The sequence below is a fragment of the Rana temporaria genome, chromosome 3, assembly GCF_905171775.1.
Source record: "Rana temporaria chromosome 3, aRanTem1.1, whole genome shotgun sequence".
NCBI classification, from domain to species: Eukaryota; Metazoa; Chordata; class Amphibia; order Anura; family Ranidae; genus Rana; species Rana temporaria.
The window spans coordinates 5,323,859-5,341,855 of record NC_053491.1 but is presented as its reverse complement, the minus strand read 5'-3'; the positions used below and the strand labels follow the sequence as shown (position 1 = coordinate 5,341,855).

General features: G+C 48.9%; 1 protein-coding gene across 1 annotated transcript in view; it reads right to left on the bottom strand.

Annotated features, from left to right (window-relative positions):
• Window positions 1-17,997, bottom strand: part of ADGRA2 (adhesion G protein-coupled receptor A2) — a 258,205-nt gene that overhangs the window by 129,114 nt on the left and 111,094 nt on the right. The window contains exon 2 of the mRNA XM_040342182.1: window positions 17,191-17,262. Coding sequence (XP_040198116.1) covers window positions 17,191-17,262 — 72 coding nt within the window. The remainder of the gene's footprint in view (window positions 1-17,190; window positions 17,263-17,997) is intronic.

Below are 17,997 nucleotides of genomic sequence, written 5' to 3'. Positions count from 1 at the left end.
TTCTCTGCCAATCACTACACTGGTCTCCATTCAGTGTCCTCCACACTTCTCTGCCAATCCCTTTACTGGCCTCTACTCAGTGTCCTCCACCCCTCTCTGCCAATCCCTCCACTGGTCTCCACTCAGTGTCCTACACCCTTATCTGCCAATCCCTACACTGGTCACCACTCAGTGTCCTCCACCCTTCTCTACCGATCCCTACACTGGTCTCCTCACAGTGTCCTCCACCTCTCTGCCGATCCCTCCACTTGTCTCCACTCAGTGTCCTCCACCTTTCTCTACCAATCTCTCCACTGCTCTCCACTCAGTGTCCTCCACCCTTATCTGCCAATCCCTACACTGGTCTCCACTCAGTGTCCTCCACCCCTCTCTGCCGATACCTCCACTGGTCTCCACTCAGTGTCCTGCACCCCTCTCTACCAATCCCTCTACTGGTCTCCTCTCAGTGTCCTCCACCCCTCTCCTCCAATCCCTCCACTGGTCTCCATTCAGTGTCCTCCACATCTCTCTACCAATCCCTCCACTGGTCTCCTCTCGGTGTCCTCCACCCCTCTCCTCCAATCCCTCCACTGGTCTCCTCTCAGTGTCCTCCACCCCTCTCTACCAATCCCTCCACTGGTCTCCACTCAGTGTCCTCCACCCCTCTCTGCCAATCCCTCCACTGGTCTCCACTCAGTGTCCTCCACACTTCTCTGCTGATCCCTTTACTGGCCTCTACTCAGTGTCCTCCACCACTCTCTGCCAATCTATCCATTAAAATGCATGTGCCTCCACTGTGGGGACGCTCATTGTTTAGTGTTAGGACCACAGATATTACAGGGTGCCTTGGCGCGGCTCTGTGGCTCACGCATGCGTTTGCAAATGCGTGCGGACCGAACCCCTGTTTTTAACGCATACTGTAGACAGGTTAATTGGTTTTCTGCAAGCTGGTCGGTAAGTAGGCTTGGTTTTTCCCTGGGCCTCCACACTACTCTGCCGATCCCTCCACTGGTCTGTTCTCAGTGTCCTACACACCTCTCTGCCAATCTCTGCATTGGCCTCCCCTCAATATCTTCTGCCCTTTTCTGCCGATCCCTCCACTGGTCTCCACTCAGTGTCCTTCACCCCTCTCTGCCGATCCCTCTACTGGTCTCACCTCAATGTCCCCCACGTCTCTCTGCCAATCCCTCCACTTGCCTCCGCTCAGTGTCCTCTGATCCAAATCATTTGGTGGACGGGGGATTATGGTGTGGGGAGAGGGGGGATTATGGTGTGGGTTTTTTTTCAGGGTTTGGGCTTGGCCCTTTAGTTCCAGTGAAGGGAACTCTTAAGGCGTCAGCATACCAAGACATTTTGGACAATTTCATGCTCCCAACTTTGTGGGAGGAGTTTGGGGACGGCCCCTTCCTGTTCCAACATGACTGCCCACCAGTGCACAAAGCAAGGTTCATAAAGACATGGAGGAGCGAGTTTGAGGTGGAGGAACTTGACTGGCCTGCACAGAGTCCTGACCTCAACCCGATAGAACACCTTAAATTAAGGCAGAGACTGAGAGCCAGGCTTTCTCGTGCCTGACCTCACAAATGCTCTTCTGGAAGAATGGTCAAACATTCCCATAGACACCCTCCTAAACCTTGTGGACGGCCTTCCCAGAAGAGTTGAAGCTGTTATAGCTGCAAAGGGCGGAGCCAACTCAATATTGAACCCTCCGGACTAAGACTGGGAGGCCATTAAAGTTCATGTGCGTGTAAAGGCCGGCGTCCCAATACTTTTGACAATATAGTGCATATCATGGATGGTGTTGGGCTCTTGTGTAACATAAAATTGCCTTCCAAAAATGTATCTGATTTCAACCTGAACAACAAATGTTCCTGGTTACCATCAGACCTGCCCAAACGATCGTTCTCGGGGGGGAACGACGTCACACATGGCTGGAAACATTTGAGAAGGATTCCGTCAGGCTCTGATCGGTGGAATTTCGGCGTGATTACAATCACCAGAATTATTGTCTCATTTGTTTCTTTTTTTTTCTTTTACAATTCCTCCGACCCGAAATGTCCCAGTTATTGTTATTGTTAGAATAAAGAACCTTCGTCCTTCTTGTATATTCCTTTTAATATGAGGATTCCACGCAAGACAGACTTTCCTTTTCTGGTGCGTTTCCTTAGGGCCACTCAGGGGCCAATCATTCTTCATGCCGCAGTGAATTGGGTTGAATTTCTGTGGTTATTCTCTAGAGATTTTTGCCCATTATGTTACTTTGTATCTCTCTATCTCCCGTCTGATCAATGTTTATAAACAATGTTACTTTGTATCTCTCTATCTCCCGTCTGATCAATGTTTATAAACAATGGCCCAGATTCAAGTAGAATCGCGCAATATTTGCGTGGGCAAAGAGCAAATTTTTTTCTCTGCGCCCACGCAAATATTGCGCTTTGCCCGCGATTCACGGAGCAGTTGCTCCGTAAATTGCGCGGGCAATATGCTAAGCAGCCGGGCGCAAGGCTGCCTAATGTAAATGATCCCGCCGGGGGCGGGAATCATTTAAATTAGGCGCGCTCCCGCGCCGAGCGAAGAGCGCATGCTCCGTCGGGAAACTTTCCCGACGTGCATTGCGGCAAATGACGTCGCAAGGACGTCATTTGCTTGTAAGTGAACGTGAATGGCGTCCAGCGCCATTCACGGTTCACTTACGTAAACGACGTGAAATTTGAACGTCGCGAGCGGGAGGCGCAGCTATACTTTAGCATTGGTTGCGCCTGTTATTAGCAGGAGCAACCTTATGCTAAAGGCGCCGTACGGAAACTCCGTACCTTGCGTACGCAGGGCCCGCGCAACTTTTGTGAATCGGTGGTAGTATGCAATTTGCATACTACACGCCGATCACAAAGGCCGCGCCCCCTAGCGGCCAACGCAAGAATGCAGCCTGGGATGTGAAGGCATAAGGAGGCTTATGTTTGTCATATCCTAGGCTGCATTCGGTGTAACGAGGTTCCTGAATCAGGAGCACTCGTTACACCGGAGCAAGTAAGCACTTGCGCCGCGCAACTATGGTTGCGCGGGCGCAAGTGCTTCTTGAATCTGGGCCAATGTTACTTTGTATCTCTCTATCTCCCGTCTGATCAATGTTTATAAACAATGGCCCAGATTCAGGTAGAATTTGCCCCTTTTTTACGGAGGCACAGGGCAGCGTTTTTGCCCTGCGCCCCGGCAAATTTACTGCGCTGCACGTGATTCACTGCGTAAGGGCGCCTAATGTAAATGATCCCGTAGGGGGCGTGGATCATTTAAATTAGGCGCGTTCCCACACCGAGCGTAGTGCGCATGCTCCGTCGGGAAACTTTCCCGACGTGCATTGCGGCAAATGACGTCGCAAGGACGTCATTTGCTTCAACGTGAACGTAAATGGCGTCCAGCGCCATTCACGATTCACTTACGCAAACAACGTAAATTTCGAAAATCGCGACGCGGGAACGACGTGTATACTTACCATTGGCTGCGCCTCCTAATAGCAGGAGCAGCCTTACGCAGAAATCGACGAACGCAAATGACATAAAACTCGAACGCTGGGCGCGCGTACGGTTGTGAATCGGCGTGAGTATGCAATTTGCATACTCTACGCTGACCACTACGGGAACGCCACCTAGCGGCCAGCGTAAGAATGCAGCCTAAGATACGACGGCATAAGAGCCTTATGCCAGTCATATCTTAGGCTACAGTCGGCGTATCGAGCTTTCTGAATACAGAAAGTCGATACGCCGGCGCTACTTAGCAATTACGCTGTGTATCTATGGATACACAGGCGTAATTGCTTGCTGAATCCACCCCAATTGTTATAAACAATGGGCCAGATTCACAAAGGATTAAGTCCGAATGTGAGGCGTCGTATCTCGGCGCATGATTGAAAAAATCTCTTACGCCGTTGTATCTTAGGTGCATATTTACGCTGGCCGCTAGGGGCGCTTCGGTATATTTCCGCGTCGAATATGCAAATGAGCTTGATACGCCGATTCGCGAACGTACTTGCTCCCGGCGTATTAAAATACGCTGTTTACGTAAGGCGTACGACCGGCGTAACTTTACCCCTCATAAAGCAGGGGTAAGTCATGTCAAGGTATGGACGTCGGAAACGTCGGAACAGCGTCGTATTTTACGTTGTTTGCGTAAGTCGTACGTGAATGGGGCTGGGCGTAGGTTACGTTCACGTCGACTAAGCATTGAGCCGGCGTAACTTAGGGAGAAAATTCAACGTGATACTGAGCATGCGCGCGCATGGGCACGCATGCGCCGTTCGTTAGGCGTGTCATTTACGTGGGGTCACGCTTCATTTCCATACAACATGCCCCCTACCAGCCTACTTTGAATTACGGGGGCTTACGCCGGCCCATTTACGCTACGCCGCCGTAACTTAGGGCGCAAGTTCTTTGTGAATACGGTACTCACCTCTCTAAGTTACGGCGGCGTCGATGAGCTACGCCTGCCTAAACTTAAGCCATTCTTTCTGAATCTGGCCCAATGTTTATACCTGTACGTCCCTTTAAAATTGCTGCCGTGCTGGCGTGCACTCCCCTGCCGCGAGCTCCGTGACCGTGCCCGCAGGACCCGTGGACTCGATGCCCGCCGGTGTCCCGCGATCGTGTCACAGACCTGCAGAAAGGGGAGATGCCTTTACAAACAAGGCATCTCTTGTGACAGGACACTGATCGTCTGCTCCCTATGATCGGGAGCAGCGATCAGTGCCGTGTCACTTGTAGCCCATCCCCCCACAGTTAGAATCACTCCCTAGGACACGCTTAACCCCTTCCTCGCCCCCTGGTGGTTAACCCCTTCCCTGCCAGTGTCATTTACACAGTAATCAGTGCATTTTTATAGCTACGATCGCTGTATTAATGTAAAGGGGCCCAAAATAGCGTCCGAAGTGTCCGCCATAATGTCGCAGTCATGATAAAAATCACAGATTGCCGCCATTACTAGTAAAAAAAAATAATAATAAAAATGCCATAAAACTATCCCCTTTTTTGTAAACGCTAGGCGAAAACCAATCGATAAATGCTTATTGCGATTTTTTTTAACAAAAATAGGTAGAAGAATACGTATCGGCCTAAACTGAGGGAAAAAAACGTTTTTTATATATTTTTTGGGGATATTTATTATAGCAAAAAGTAAAAAATATTGAATTGTTTTTCAAAATTGTCGCTCTGTTTTTGTTTATAGCGCAAAAAAAAAAAACGCAGAGGTGATCGAATACCACCAAAATAAATCTCTATTTGTGGGGAAAAAAGGCCGCCAATTTTGTTTGGGAGCCACGTCGCACGACCGCGCAATTGTTAGTTAAAGGGACGCAGTGCCGAATCGCAAAAAGGGGCAAGGTCCTTTACCTGCATAATGGTACGGGGTCTTAAGTGGTTAACACCAAGGCCCAGATTCTCAAAGGACTTATGACGGCGCAACGCAATGTACGCCGTCGTAAGTCCTAATCTGGGCCGTCGTATCTATGCGACAGATTCTTAGAATCAGTTACGCATAGATATCCATTAGATGCGACAGGAGTAAGGCTCTTACGCTGTCGGATCTTAAATGCAATTTCTTTTTTCGCCGCTAGGTGTCGCCTCCGTCTTTTTCCCCGTCGAGTATGCAAATTAGCAAAATATGCAAATTCCCGAACGTACACGCGGTCGACGCAGTGAAGTTACGACGTTTACGTTAGATTTGCGACGCGTAAAGTTGCCCCTGCTATATGAGGGGCAACCAGATTTTAGGCTGCATTCTTGCGATGACCGCTAGGGGGCGCTCCCATTGTGATCAGCGTATAGTATGCAAATTGCATACTAACACCGATTCACAATGTTGCGCGGGCCCTGCGTACGCAAGTTACGGAGTTTCCGTACGGCGTCTTTAGCGTAAGGCTGCCCCTTCTAATAGTAGGGGCAGCCAATGCTAAAGTATACCCGCCGTTCCCGCGTCGTTAAATTTGAATTTCACGTAGTTTGCGTAAGTGATCCGTTAATGGCGCTGGACGCCATTCACTTTCACTTGGAAGCAAATGACGTCCTTGCGACGTCATTTGCTGCAATGCACGTCGGGAAAGTTTCCCGACTGAGCATGCGCTCTACGCTCGGCGCGGGAGCGCGCCTAATTTAAATGATTCCCGCCCCCTACGGGATCATTTACATTAGGCGCCCTTACGCAGGGCAATTTTAAAGAGCGCACACGCAATTTACGGAGCGACTGCTCCGTGAATCGCGCGCAGCGCAGATTATTTGCGGGGGCGCAGGGCAAAAACGCTGCCCTGTGCCTCCGTAAAAAAGGGGCAAATCGTACCTGAATCTGGGCCAGTGTTAAGTATTCCCGCGTCGAAATTTAAAAATTGACGTCGCTTGCGTAAGTCGTCTGTGAATGGGGCTGGACGCCATTTATGTTCACGTCGAAACCAATGACGTCCTTGCGACGTCATTTAGCGCAATGCACGTCGGGAAATTTTAGGGACGGCATATGCGCATTACATTCGGCGCGGGAAACGCGCTTAATTTAAATGCTATACGCCCCCCTGGTGATTTACGCTACGCCGCCGCAACTTTACAGGCAAGTGCTTTTTGAATAAAGCACTTGCCTGTAAAACTTGCGGCGGCGTAACGTAAATGACATACGTTACGCCGCCGCAGAGATACGCCGGATCTACCGGGATCTGGCCCCAAATGTCAGAAATAGGCTTGGTCGTGAAAGGGTTAAATCACGAGAGCCGTGCTTTTTATTTTATTTTTGTACTTTTATTTTTTTTCTTAGCCCAGATTTGACTTTGTTTCCATATTTGCGCCTTTCCTGGCTCGTTCCTGCCTATAAAGCTTGTGCAATCCGAACTTCTCTTCATGTGTCTCTTCCTCCAACACGTATGATCCCTTTCCCGTGTAATATGATTCAGGTTTGCTGTTTTCTATTCCGCGCCTTTGGCAGCGATACACAAGCTGACTTTTTTTTTATTATTTTTTTATTTTTTTCCAGTAAAAGTATATTTTTTCAAACCGAGAAAGTTTGCAGCTCAATAAGTCTCTGTGTGATTACGCCAGCATAGGACTGTTGGCATGCTACCCCTTAGACACTTCACTTCATACATCAAACAAAATTATTCCCCCCGCCCCCCCCTGATCTCACAGCTGGAACCTATAACTGGGCTCCCTCCTAGGTCTGAGGGACAGAATAAGCCTTCTTGCTCCCCCCCCCCACCCCCAATTTCTGCATACCTCCATCTAACCCGCAGCTCAGCCGCCATAAATCTTCGGCTCATTACAAGCTGGCCGGGCTATAAAGATTCCTATTACTGGCAGATAAGAGAGCTCTGTTCTGGAGGCCCAGCATGCAGCACACTGGACTCAGTGATGATCCCAACAATTAACTCCGTGTGTGGAGGGGATGGCGTACAATATCGTGCAGGTCCTCCATCGCAGCCAATGAATGGGTCAGTGTTAGGGCGTTCTTCCCCTTTGGAGCAAGAGTTAAAAGAAGACTTTTGTCAGAGCAATATTCATACAAAAAAAAGTTAACGGCGTTTTTTTTAGAACTTTCTTCGAGCCTTCTGGGAATCCGCTGGTAGAAAAGGAGGCCGGCCGGGATGTAGACGTACGGGGGTTGTAGATTTTTTTTGGGTTGTTTGGATTTATATACTTTAGAAAACAGAAAAAGGCCCAGCCTCGTATTCGCACTTTCTCAAGGCCTAACGTCTACCCCGATCGTTCCGTCATTTGTAATGGATTCTTCTCAAGGCCTATATCGTGGTGCAGGTCCCCCATCAGAGCCAATGGGTCAGTGTTGGCGCGTTCTTTCCCTTGGAATTAAAAGGAGACTTTTGTCAGACCAATATTGCGGTGGCTCGATGCGATTGGCACTGCGCTGACAAGCCATTCACCTGTGCAGCCAGGGGTTCGGATCCCGGTCTCGGCTACATGTGAATTGAGTTTGGTGGTCTCAGCCCGGCTCCCGGTGGGTGTGCTATGCGAGGTAAGCCTGTGCTTAGTATGCCCACCCCCCTCCCACAAAAACCACCACACTTACACACGCACTGGAAATTGGGTTAACATGCATGCACTTTGACCACGCGGTCTCTAAAAAGAGAGGCGAAGGACTAACGGGGCTGGTTGAGCGGGCTAGATCCTCTCACTCCCTTAAAGGGAGTCCCTCTGCCCCGTTGGGCTTCAAAGCGGAGCAGGTAGGGCGGGCTGTGTGGGAAGACCCCCTCACACACCCGCCATTGCCTCTGGGGGAGGACTGCCTACTCCCAACTCCTGCAGTCCGGCTCCTCTCTCAAGTACACACACAAAAAACACTTTTAAAAAAATAGGGACTTCCTTCAAGCCTTCTGGGTATCCACTGGTAGAAAAGGAGGCCGGCCGGCATGTAGACGTACGGGGGTTGTAGATTTGTTTTGGGTTGTTTGGATTTATATACTTTAGAAAACAGAAAATGGCCCAGCCTCGTATTCGCACGTTCTCAAGGCCTAAGTCACAGAGAGGTTCCCACAGGAGGAGAACTTAAAATTCTGCATGTGGTGGGAATGGCGTGCAATATCGTGGCGCAGATCTTCCACCAGAGCCAATGGGTCAGTGTTGGCGCGTTCTTCCCCTTGGAGTTAAAAGGAGACTTTTGTCAGACCAATATTCATAAAAAGTCAACAGCGTTTTGAGAACTTCCTTCGAGCCTTCTGGGAATCCGCTGGTAGAAAGGAGGCCGGCCGGGATGTAGACGTACAGGGTTGTAGATTTTTTTGCGTTGTTTGGAATTATATACTTTAGAAAACAGAAAATGACCCAACCTTGTACTCGCACTTTCTCAAGGCCTAACGTCTACCCCGATCTTTCCGTCATTTGTAATGGATTCTGTCAGAGTCACAGAGAGGTTCCCACAGAAGGAGAACATCAAATTCTGCATGTGGAGGGAATGACGTGCAATATCGTGGCGCAGATCTTCCATCAGAGCCAATGGGTCAGTGTTGGCGCGTTCTTCCCCTTGGAATTAAAAGGAGACTTTTGTCAGACCAATATTCATAAAAAAGTTAACAGTGTTCTTAGAACTTCCTTCGAGCCTTCTGGGAATCCACTGGTAGAAAAGGAGGCCGGCCGGGATGTAGACGTACGAGTGTTGTAGATTTTTTTGGGTTGTTTGGAATTATATACTTTAGAAAACAGAAAATGGCCCAGCCCCGTATTCGCACTTTCTCAAGGCCTAAGTCACAGAGAGGTTCCCACAGGAGGAGAACTTAAAATTCTGCATGTGGAGGGAATGACGTGCAATATCGTGGCGCAGATCCCCCATCAGAGCCAATTTGTCAGTGTTGGCGCGTTCTTCCCCTTGGAGTTAAAAGGAGACTTTTGTCAGACCAATATTCCTAAAAAGTCAACAGCGTTTTGAGAACTTCCTCCAAACCTTCTGGGAATCCGCTGGTAGAAAGGAGGCCGGCCGGCATGTAGATGTACGGGGTTGTAGATTTTTTTGCGTTGTTTGGAATTATATACTTTAGAAAACAGAAAATGTCCCAACCTTTTTCTCGCACTTTCTCAAGGCCTAACGTCTACCCCGATCTTTCCGTCATTTGTAATGGATTCTGTCAGAGTCACAGAGAGGTTGCCACAGAAGGAGAACATCAAATTCTGCATGTGGAGGGAATGGTATGCAATATCGTGGTGCAGGTCCCCCATCAGAGCCAATGGGTGAGTGTTGGCACGTTTTTCCCCTCAGAGTTAAAAGGAGACTTTTCCTAAAAAGTCAACTGTGTTTTTAGAACTTCCTCCGAGCCTTCTGGGAATTCACTGATAGAATAAAGGCCGGGCAGGATGTAGACGTACGGGGGTTGTAGATTTTTTTGGGTTGTTTGGATTTATATACTTTAGAAAACAGAAAATGGCCCAGCCCCGTATTCGCACTTTCTCAAGGCCTAAGTTACAGAGAGGTTCCCACAGGAGGAGAACCTAAAATTCTGCATGTGGTGGGAATGGCGTGCAATATCGTGGCGCAGGTCTTCCATCAGAGCCAATGGGTCAGTGTTGGCGCGTTCTTCCCCTTGGAGTTAAAAGGAGACTTTTGTCAAACCAATATTCATAAAAACGTTAACAGTGTTCTTAGAACTTCCTTCGAGCCTTCTGGGTATCCACTGGTAGAAAGGAGGCCGGCCGGGATGTAGACGTACGAGGGTTGTAGATTTTTTTGGGTTGTTTGGATTTATATACTTTAGAAAACAGAAAATGGCCCAGCCCCGTATTCGCACTTTCTCAAGGCCTAAGTCACAGAGAGGTTCCCACAGGAGGAGAACTTAAAATTCTGCATGCGGTGGGAATGGCGTGCAATATCGTGGCGCAGATCTTCCATCAGAGCCAATGGGTCAGTGTTGGCGCTTTCTTCCCCTTGGAGTTAAAAAGGAGACTTTTGTCAGACCAATATTCCTAAAAAGTCAACAGCGTTTTGAGAACTTCCTCCAAACCTTCTGGGAATCCGCTGGTAGAAAGGAGGCCGGCCGGCATGTAGACGTACGGGGGTTGTAGATTTTTTTGCGTTGTTTGGAATTATATACTTTAGAAAACAGAAAATGGGCCAATCTTGTACTCGCACTTTCTCAAGGCCTAACGTCTACCCCGATCTTTCCGTCATTTGTAATGGATTCTGTCAGAGTCACAGAGAGGTTCCCACAGGAGGAGAACTTCAAATTCTGTGTGTGGAGGGAATGGCGTATAACATCATGGTGCAGGTCCCCCATCAGAGCCAATTGGTCAGTGTTGGCGCATTCTTCCCCTCGGAGTTAAAAGAAGACTTTTGTCAGACCAATATTCCTAAAAAAGTTAACGGCGTTTTTATAGAACTTTCTTCAAGCCTTCTGGGAATCCACTGGTAACAAGGAGGCCGGCCGGGACATAGACGTGCAGGGTTGTAGATTTTATGTACTTTAAAAAACAGAAAATGACCCAGCCTCGTATTTGCACTTTCTCAAGGCCTAAGTCACAAAGAGGTTCCCATAGGAGGAGAACTTCAAATTCTGCATGTGGTAGGAAATGTTGTGGTGCAGATCCCCCATCAGAGCCAATGGGTCAGTGTTTCAGCGTTCTTCCCCTTGGAGTGAAAAGGAGACTTTTGTCAGGCCAATATTCCTACAAAGTCAACTGTGTTTTTAGAACTTCCTCCAAGCCTTCTGGGAATTCACTGGTAGAAAGGAGGTCGGCCAAGATGTAGACGTACGAGGTTGTCGTTGATTTTTTTGTGTTTGGAATTATATACTTTGGAAAACAGAAAAAAGACCCGTATTCTCACTTTCTCAAGGCCTAAGTCACAGAGAGGTTCCCACAGGAGGAGAACGTCAAATTCCGTATGTGGAGAGAATGGCGTTCAATTTTGTGGCGCAGGTCCTCCGTCAGAGCCAATGAATGGGTCAGTGTTAGGGCGTTCTTCCCCTCAGAGTTAAAAAGCAGGCTTTTGTCAGACCAATAGTCATGAAAAGTAAACGGCAGTTTTAAAAGTCTTCTGGGAAAACGCTTGTAGAATTGACGCCAGTCAAGATGTAGATGTAAGGGTTCTAGTTTTTCACTTTGTTTGGTATTATATACTTTTGGAAACAGAAAATGTCCCAGCCCCGTACTCGCACTTTCTCAAGACATAACATCTACTTAGATCTTTGCGTCATTTGTAATGGATTCTGTCAGAAGTCACATAGAAAGTTCCCACAGGCAGAGAACTTCAAATTCTGTGTGTGGAGGGAACGGCGTAAAATATCCTGCAGGTCCTCCATCAGAGCCAATGAAAGGTTCAGTGTTGGAACGTTCTTCCCCTTAGAGTTAAAAGAAGACTTTTTGTCAGACCAATATTCATTAAAAAGTTAATGGTGTTTTTAGAACTTATTCTGAGTCTTCTGGGAAAACGCTGGTAGAAATGAGGCCGGCTGGGATGTAGACGTACGGAGTTATACTTTTTTGCCTTGTTTGGAATTATATACTTTGGAAAACAGAAAATGGCCCAGCCCCGTATTCTCACTTTCTCAAGGCCTAACGTCTACCCTGAACTTTCCGTCATTTGTAATGAATTCTGTCACATCGAGGTTCCCACAGGCTGAGAACTTCTGTGTGTGGAGGGAATGGCTTTCAACATTGTGCAGGTCCTCCATCAGAGCCAATGAATGGGTCAGTGTTGACGCGTTCTTCCCCTCGGAATTAAAAGAAGACTTTTGTCGGACCAATATTCCTAAAAAGTAAACAGTGTTTTTAGAACTTACTTCAAGTCTTCTGGGAAAAGGCTGGTAGAGGCCGGCCGGGATATAGACGTACTTGTTCTAGTTTTTTACTTTGGTATTTTATACTTTTGGAAAACAGAGAATGGCTCAGTCCCGTACTCGAACTTTCTCGAGGCCCAACGTCTACCCTGATCTTTCCGTCATTTGTAATGGATTCTGTCAGAGTCACGGAGAGGTTCCCACAGGCAGAGAACTTCAAATTCCCATTACTATTCCCATAGTGGGAGGAGGACCCGTAGAAGCATAACGTGGTCCTCTACTTCATCCTCATTCCTTTTTTCCTCACTTACCTAATATTACTTTCTGTAAGCATTGCCTTCAATTTGCTGTTTTTTTTGTAGTTCTTAGCTGACTTGGCCTTGTCCCCTTGGCCTTGTCCCCATGGCTTTTTTTGTAGTCCTTAGCTGACTTGGCCTTGTCCCCTTGGCCTTGACCCAATGGCTTGGCCTTGTCCCCATGGCTTGGCCTTATGCCCTTGGCCTTGACCCCATGGCTTGGTCTTGTTCCCTTGGCCTTGACCCCATGGCTTGGCCTTGTCCCTATGGCTTAGCCTTGTCCCCAAGGCTTTTGTAGTTATTAGCTGACATGGCGGCTTTGTCCCCTTGGCCTTGTCCCCATGGCTTGGCCTTGTCCCCTTGACCTTGACCCCATGGCTTGGCCTTGTATCCTTGGTCTTGTCCCCATGGCTTGGCCTTGTCCCCTTGGCATTGACCCCATGGCTTGGCCTTGTGCCCTTGGCCTTGACCCCATGGCTTGGCCTTGTCCCCTTGGCCTTGACCCCATGGCTTGGCCTTGTCCCTATGGCTTAGCCTTGTTCCCAAGGCTTTTGTAGTTATTAGCTGACATGGCTTTGTCCCCTTGGCCTTGTCCCCATGGCTTGGCCTTGTCCCCTTGGCCTTGTCCCCATGTAAGCATTGCCTTCAATTTGCTGTTCTTTTTGTTTTTTTGTAGTTCTTAGCTGACTTGGCCTTGTCCCCATACTTGAACATGAGACGTTATCATACAATTTTATCCTAGGAATATAAAGCAGACTTTATCTGTAATAATTTTTTGGTGTTCCTCCATGTCTTCTTCCGTCCTCTGTCAGGCGTCCAATCACGGCGCCTGACGTTTCAGCTAATTAGGTGACCAGTAACAGAGCCGAACACCTGATTGGCTGAGAGGCGGATTCAGTGTTAGCAAAGCGAATTCTTTCGCTTTCCTAACATACAGCTGAGTGAACAGCGAACACCCAACATGGCGCTCGGCTCTAATCAGGCGCTACCAAAAAACACCCCCACCGCTGTAATTCAGGTGCCCGACACTAGGGTGACCACATTTCCAAAATACCATTCAGGGACACTCCCCCCTTCCCAAAAATCAGCTTGTGCTGTAACGAATCACAGCACAGTGATTAGACACAAGAGGCGGGATTTATAATTTCTCCAATCACAAGCAGGAGGCAGGGATTGTGCTCCTCCAGGCATTCCCGGCCAGGACAAGTACTGTCAGTGAGTAAAGCAGTGATGTGGCCCCCTTTTGTTTGGGGGGCATTAGTTTGGCTTGGGGGGGTGGCTGTGTCAGTTTCATTCCGGGACACTGTATTGTCCTGAAATGAAGGTGCCCGGGACAGACCTGCAAAATGCGGGACTGTCCCGGGCAATCCGGGACACGTGGTCACCCTACCCGACACCCGAAAAGGGTCCGGACACCTGAATAGGGGGTGTCAGCAGTGACCATAGATAGATTCCTACAATGCATGAATCTACCTATGGTAATAGAACGGTGCAGGAGAGAGGGTGCGGCGCTCCTGCGTTCCTGCGCTCAGTGCGCACTGCCACTGCCTCCACCCCTTTTGTGCAGCAACAAAGAGGGTGGGACTTTAATGCCCACACACCACACATATGTGTCCATTGACGTTAGAACCTTCTCTTCATCCTCCTAGCACAGTGGTCGAGCTCTCAGTTCTCACCGATAGGACCAACTCCCGATCATGTGACACTGTGATAGCCAATCACAGTGGCCACGTGGTTGGCTGATCCTTCCGGCCCTTTCACCCCCCCCCCCAACGGCATAATGAACCTATTAAAAAGGAAGTTGAAACTTAATTAACTTCTAGCAGCCCCTTCGTGCCTTGTGGTCCCCTCCCCTCCTTTGGGTGCCTTCTATGTATTCTTAAAGTAGTTCTAAAGAAAAGGATTTAATTATAATTTTTTTAATACTTACCTGCTCTGTAATGGTTTTGCACAGAGCAGCCCCCATCCCCTTCTTTTTTTGGGTCCCCGCCACCGACCCTGGCTCCTTCCCGCTCCCGAGTGCCCCCCAATAGCAAGCCTATTGCTATGAGGGCACTCGAGCAGGCTCGCTCCCGAGACGTGCTCTGTGTGTCCATTCACACACCGAGTGCAGCATGGCCCCGCCCCCTGCTCTCTTCTCATTGGGTGCATACAGCAGTGGAACCCATTGGCTCCAACTGCTGTCAGCCACAGGCAGTGAGCCAATGGGTCCCGCTGCTGCGTGTGCCGATGAGGAGAGAGAGACCCGGGAGAGCCGCTGCTCTCATGCACATTGCTGGATCAAGAGGGGGCACAGGTAAGTATACCAGAAGGTTTGCACCCTAATGCATAGCATGCATTAAGGTAAAAAAAACCTTTAGAACCACTTTAACTTTAACCACTTCCTGCCCACCATATAGCAAAATGACGGCCGGGAAGTGGTTCTGCTATCCTGACAGGGCGTCATATGATGTTCAGCAGGATTGGCCGCGGTTCTACAGGGCCGACCGGTGGTGTGGTGTATCAGTCTTTAGTTCTCCCATTCTCGGTCTGACACACCGCATCTTTGATCTAGGTAAACAGCCTATGACGGCGGCTCTTTATCATGTGATCAGCTGTGTCCAATCACAGCTGATCACAGTGTAAACAGGAAAAGCCGTGTATCGCCTTTTCCTTTACTCGCACTAACAGACGTGAGTAGAGGAGAGCCGATCACCTGCTCTCCTGACAGGGGGGGGTCTGCGCTGATAATCAGCGCATTGATAATCAGTGCAGAACCATTGAGGATGCCCACCCATGACCATCAAGTATACCCACTAGAGCCCACCAGGGATGCCAATCTGTGCCCATCAGTGATGCCTGCCAATGCCTCCTGATCAGTGCTGCCTATCAGTGCCATCTTTCAGAGCCACCCATCAGTACCAACCAGTGCCCTCAATGTCGCCTATAAGTGCCCTCCAGTGCCATTTATCAGTGCCACCTATCAGTGCTCATCAGTGACCCCTATCAGTGCCCATAAGTGATGCTTATCATTGCCACATATAAGTGCCTCATCATCAGTGCCACCTCATTAATGCCAATTAGTGAAGGAGAAAAAATACTTATTTACAACGTTTTGCAACAGAAAGACAGGTATTTGCACCCACTTACGGCCACAGTCTGCGGGCAGACTGCAGGCAGGATGTCACCTCCCATCCCCCCGTCCCCCAGTTGTGTTCTGGGAACACTCGGCTCCCAGAGCACAGCAGGAGCAAGTCAGCAGGCGCAGCGCGCGCTTCACTTCCTGGTTCCCTCACCGAGGATGGCGGGGGGGGGCAGCAGAATGACGAGCGATCGCTTGTCCTCTGCTGCGGACGGCGCTGGACTCCAGGACAGGTAAGTGTGCCGATATTAAAAGTCAGCAGCTGCAGTATTTGTAGCTGCTGGCTTTTAATATTTTTTTTTTCAGCGGAGCTCCGCTTTAAACTCATTAAGAAATTGCATACAAAATTATTTAGCATCATAAAATGATACTCGGTTCTGTATTCTCTAAAAGGGGCCATACTGGGAGGTTGGTAGGGGGTGGAACCAAGAGACGGTGCTTGGAGGTGGATAGGGGGTGCAGACATGGGACGGTGCTCGGAGGTGGGTATGGGTGAAACCAAGGGACGTCCTCGGAAGTGGGTAGGGGGTGGAGACAAGGGACGGTGCACGGAGGTGGGTAGGGGGTGGAGACAAGGGACGGTGCTCGGAGGTGGGTAGGGGGTGGAGACAAGGGATGTGCACGGAGGTGGGTAGGGGGTGGAGACAAGGGACGGTGCTTGGAGGTGGGTAGGGGGTGGAGACAAGGGACGGTGCTCAGAGGTGGGTATGGGTGGAACCAAAGGATGTGCTCGGAGGTGGGTAGGGGGTGGAGACAAGGGACGGTGCTCGGAGGTGGGTAGGGGGTGGAGACAAGGGACGGTGCACGGAGGTGGGTAGGGGGTGGAGACAAGGGACGGTGCTTGGAGGTGGGTAGGGGGTGGAGACAAGGGATGTGCACGGAGGTGGGTAGGGGGTGGAGACAAGGGACGGTGCTTGGAGGTGGGTAGGGGGTGGAGACAAGGGACGGTGCACGGAGGTGGGTAGGGGGTGGAGACAAGGGACGGTGCACGGAGGTGGGTAGGGGGTGGAGACAAGGGACGGTGCTCGGAGGTGGGTAGGGGGTGGAGACAAGGGATGTGCACGGAGGTGGGTAGGGGGTGGAGACAAGGGACGGTGCTTGGAGGTGGGTAGGGGGTGGAGACAAGGGATGGCGCTCAGAGGTGGGTAGGGGTGGAGACAAGGGACGGCGCTCAGAGGTGGGTAGGGGGTGGAGACAAGTGATGGGGCCTGAATATATATTGAGTGCATCGAGGCCTGCTGGTAATGACTGCGCTCTCAATAAGCATTTAAATAAATAAATAAATAAATTATATATATATATATATATATATATATATATATATATATATATATAAGCCCCCTGCTTAGCTCAACCTATAGCTCTGCAATCATCAGTGCTAATGCTCCCTGCTGATTGGAGAGGTCTGACTCAGAGTCTGACTCAGCAGGGGGCGTGTCCAGCTTCTGCAGAGAGACCACTGCTTCCACACCAAGAACATGGGTGGCATGCTGGCAGTGGACAGGCTTGTATTTAGTGGAGTTTAAACTTTTAAATTACATTTTCATTTTACTTACAGCTTCTCCAATTCCTGAAGTCCGTAGAAAGATCCGTTCCTCAGCGCGGTAATCTTATTGTTGCTGAGGATCCTGCGGGAGAAAAAAAGAAACGGCTTAGTAAATCTGAAGAGGTAAAACAACTGCGGTTTAAGAGATCGACATTCTATGTGACCCTTTCCAAGTGCCGCTAAAGGGCCCATTCACACTTCAACTTTTGAGGGTTTCATATTGAAGTCTATAGGCCCTCAAGTTACATGAAGGTCGGACCAAAGTAGTGCAGGAACTACCTTAAAGTCGCTGCAACTTTGAGTCGCACAGATATGAACGGTAGTCGTTGGGAAACATGGGGTGCGACTTGCCATGCGTGCGACTTTGGGGTCCAAAGTCGCATGACAAGTCGCACAAGTGTGAATGGGGGCCTTACACCCATTGAAGTGCATGCACTGCAGGCATTTGCAATATTAAAGGAGAACTCTAGATAATATAAAAAAAAAGAAAAAAAAAAGAAATAAAAATTAATCTTATAACCAAAGTAAGAAAAAGGTGGTAAAGGGCTCATTCACGTGGGCTGAAGCTGGCAGCGAGATTCTGCGTTAAAATTGTACGTTTCCAGCAGAAATCGACCCTACTGGCCGTCGGGAATTGATCAGGATTTATTTTTATGTTTTTATATAATTTTTTATTTTTTTTTTAAACTGAACTTCTTTTTTACATACTATGCTTGATTATATTATATTATAATTGCATACTGCAGTATGCAGTTTGTAAAAAAAAAAAAATCTTAATATTTTTATTTTCATTCTTTAAAAAAATTTAATAAAAAAA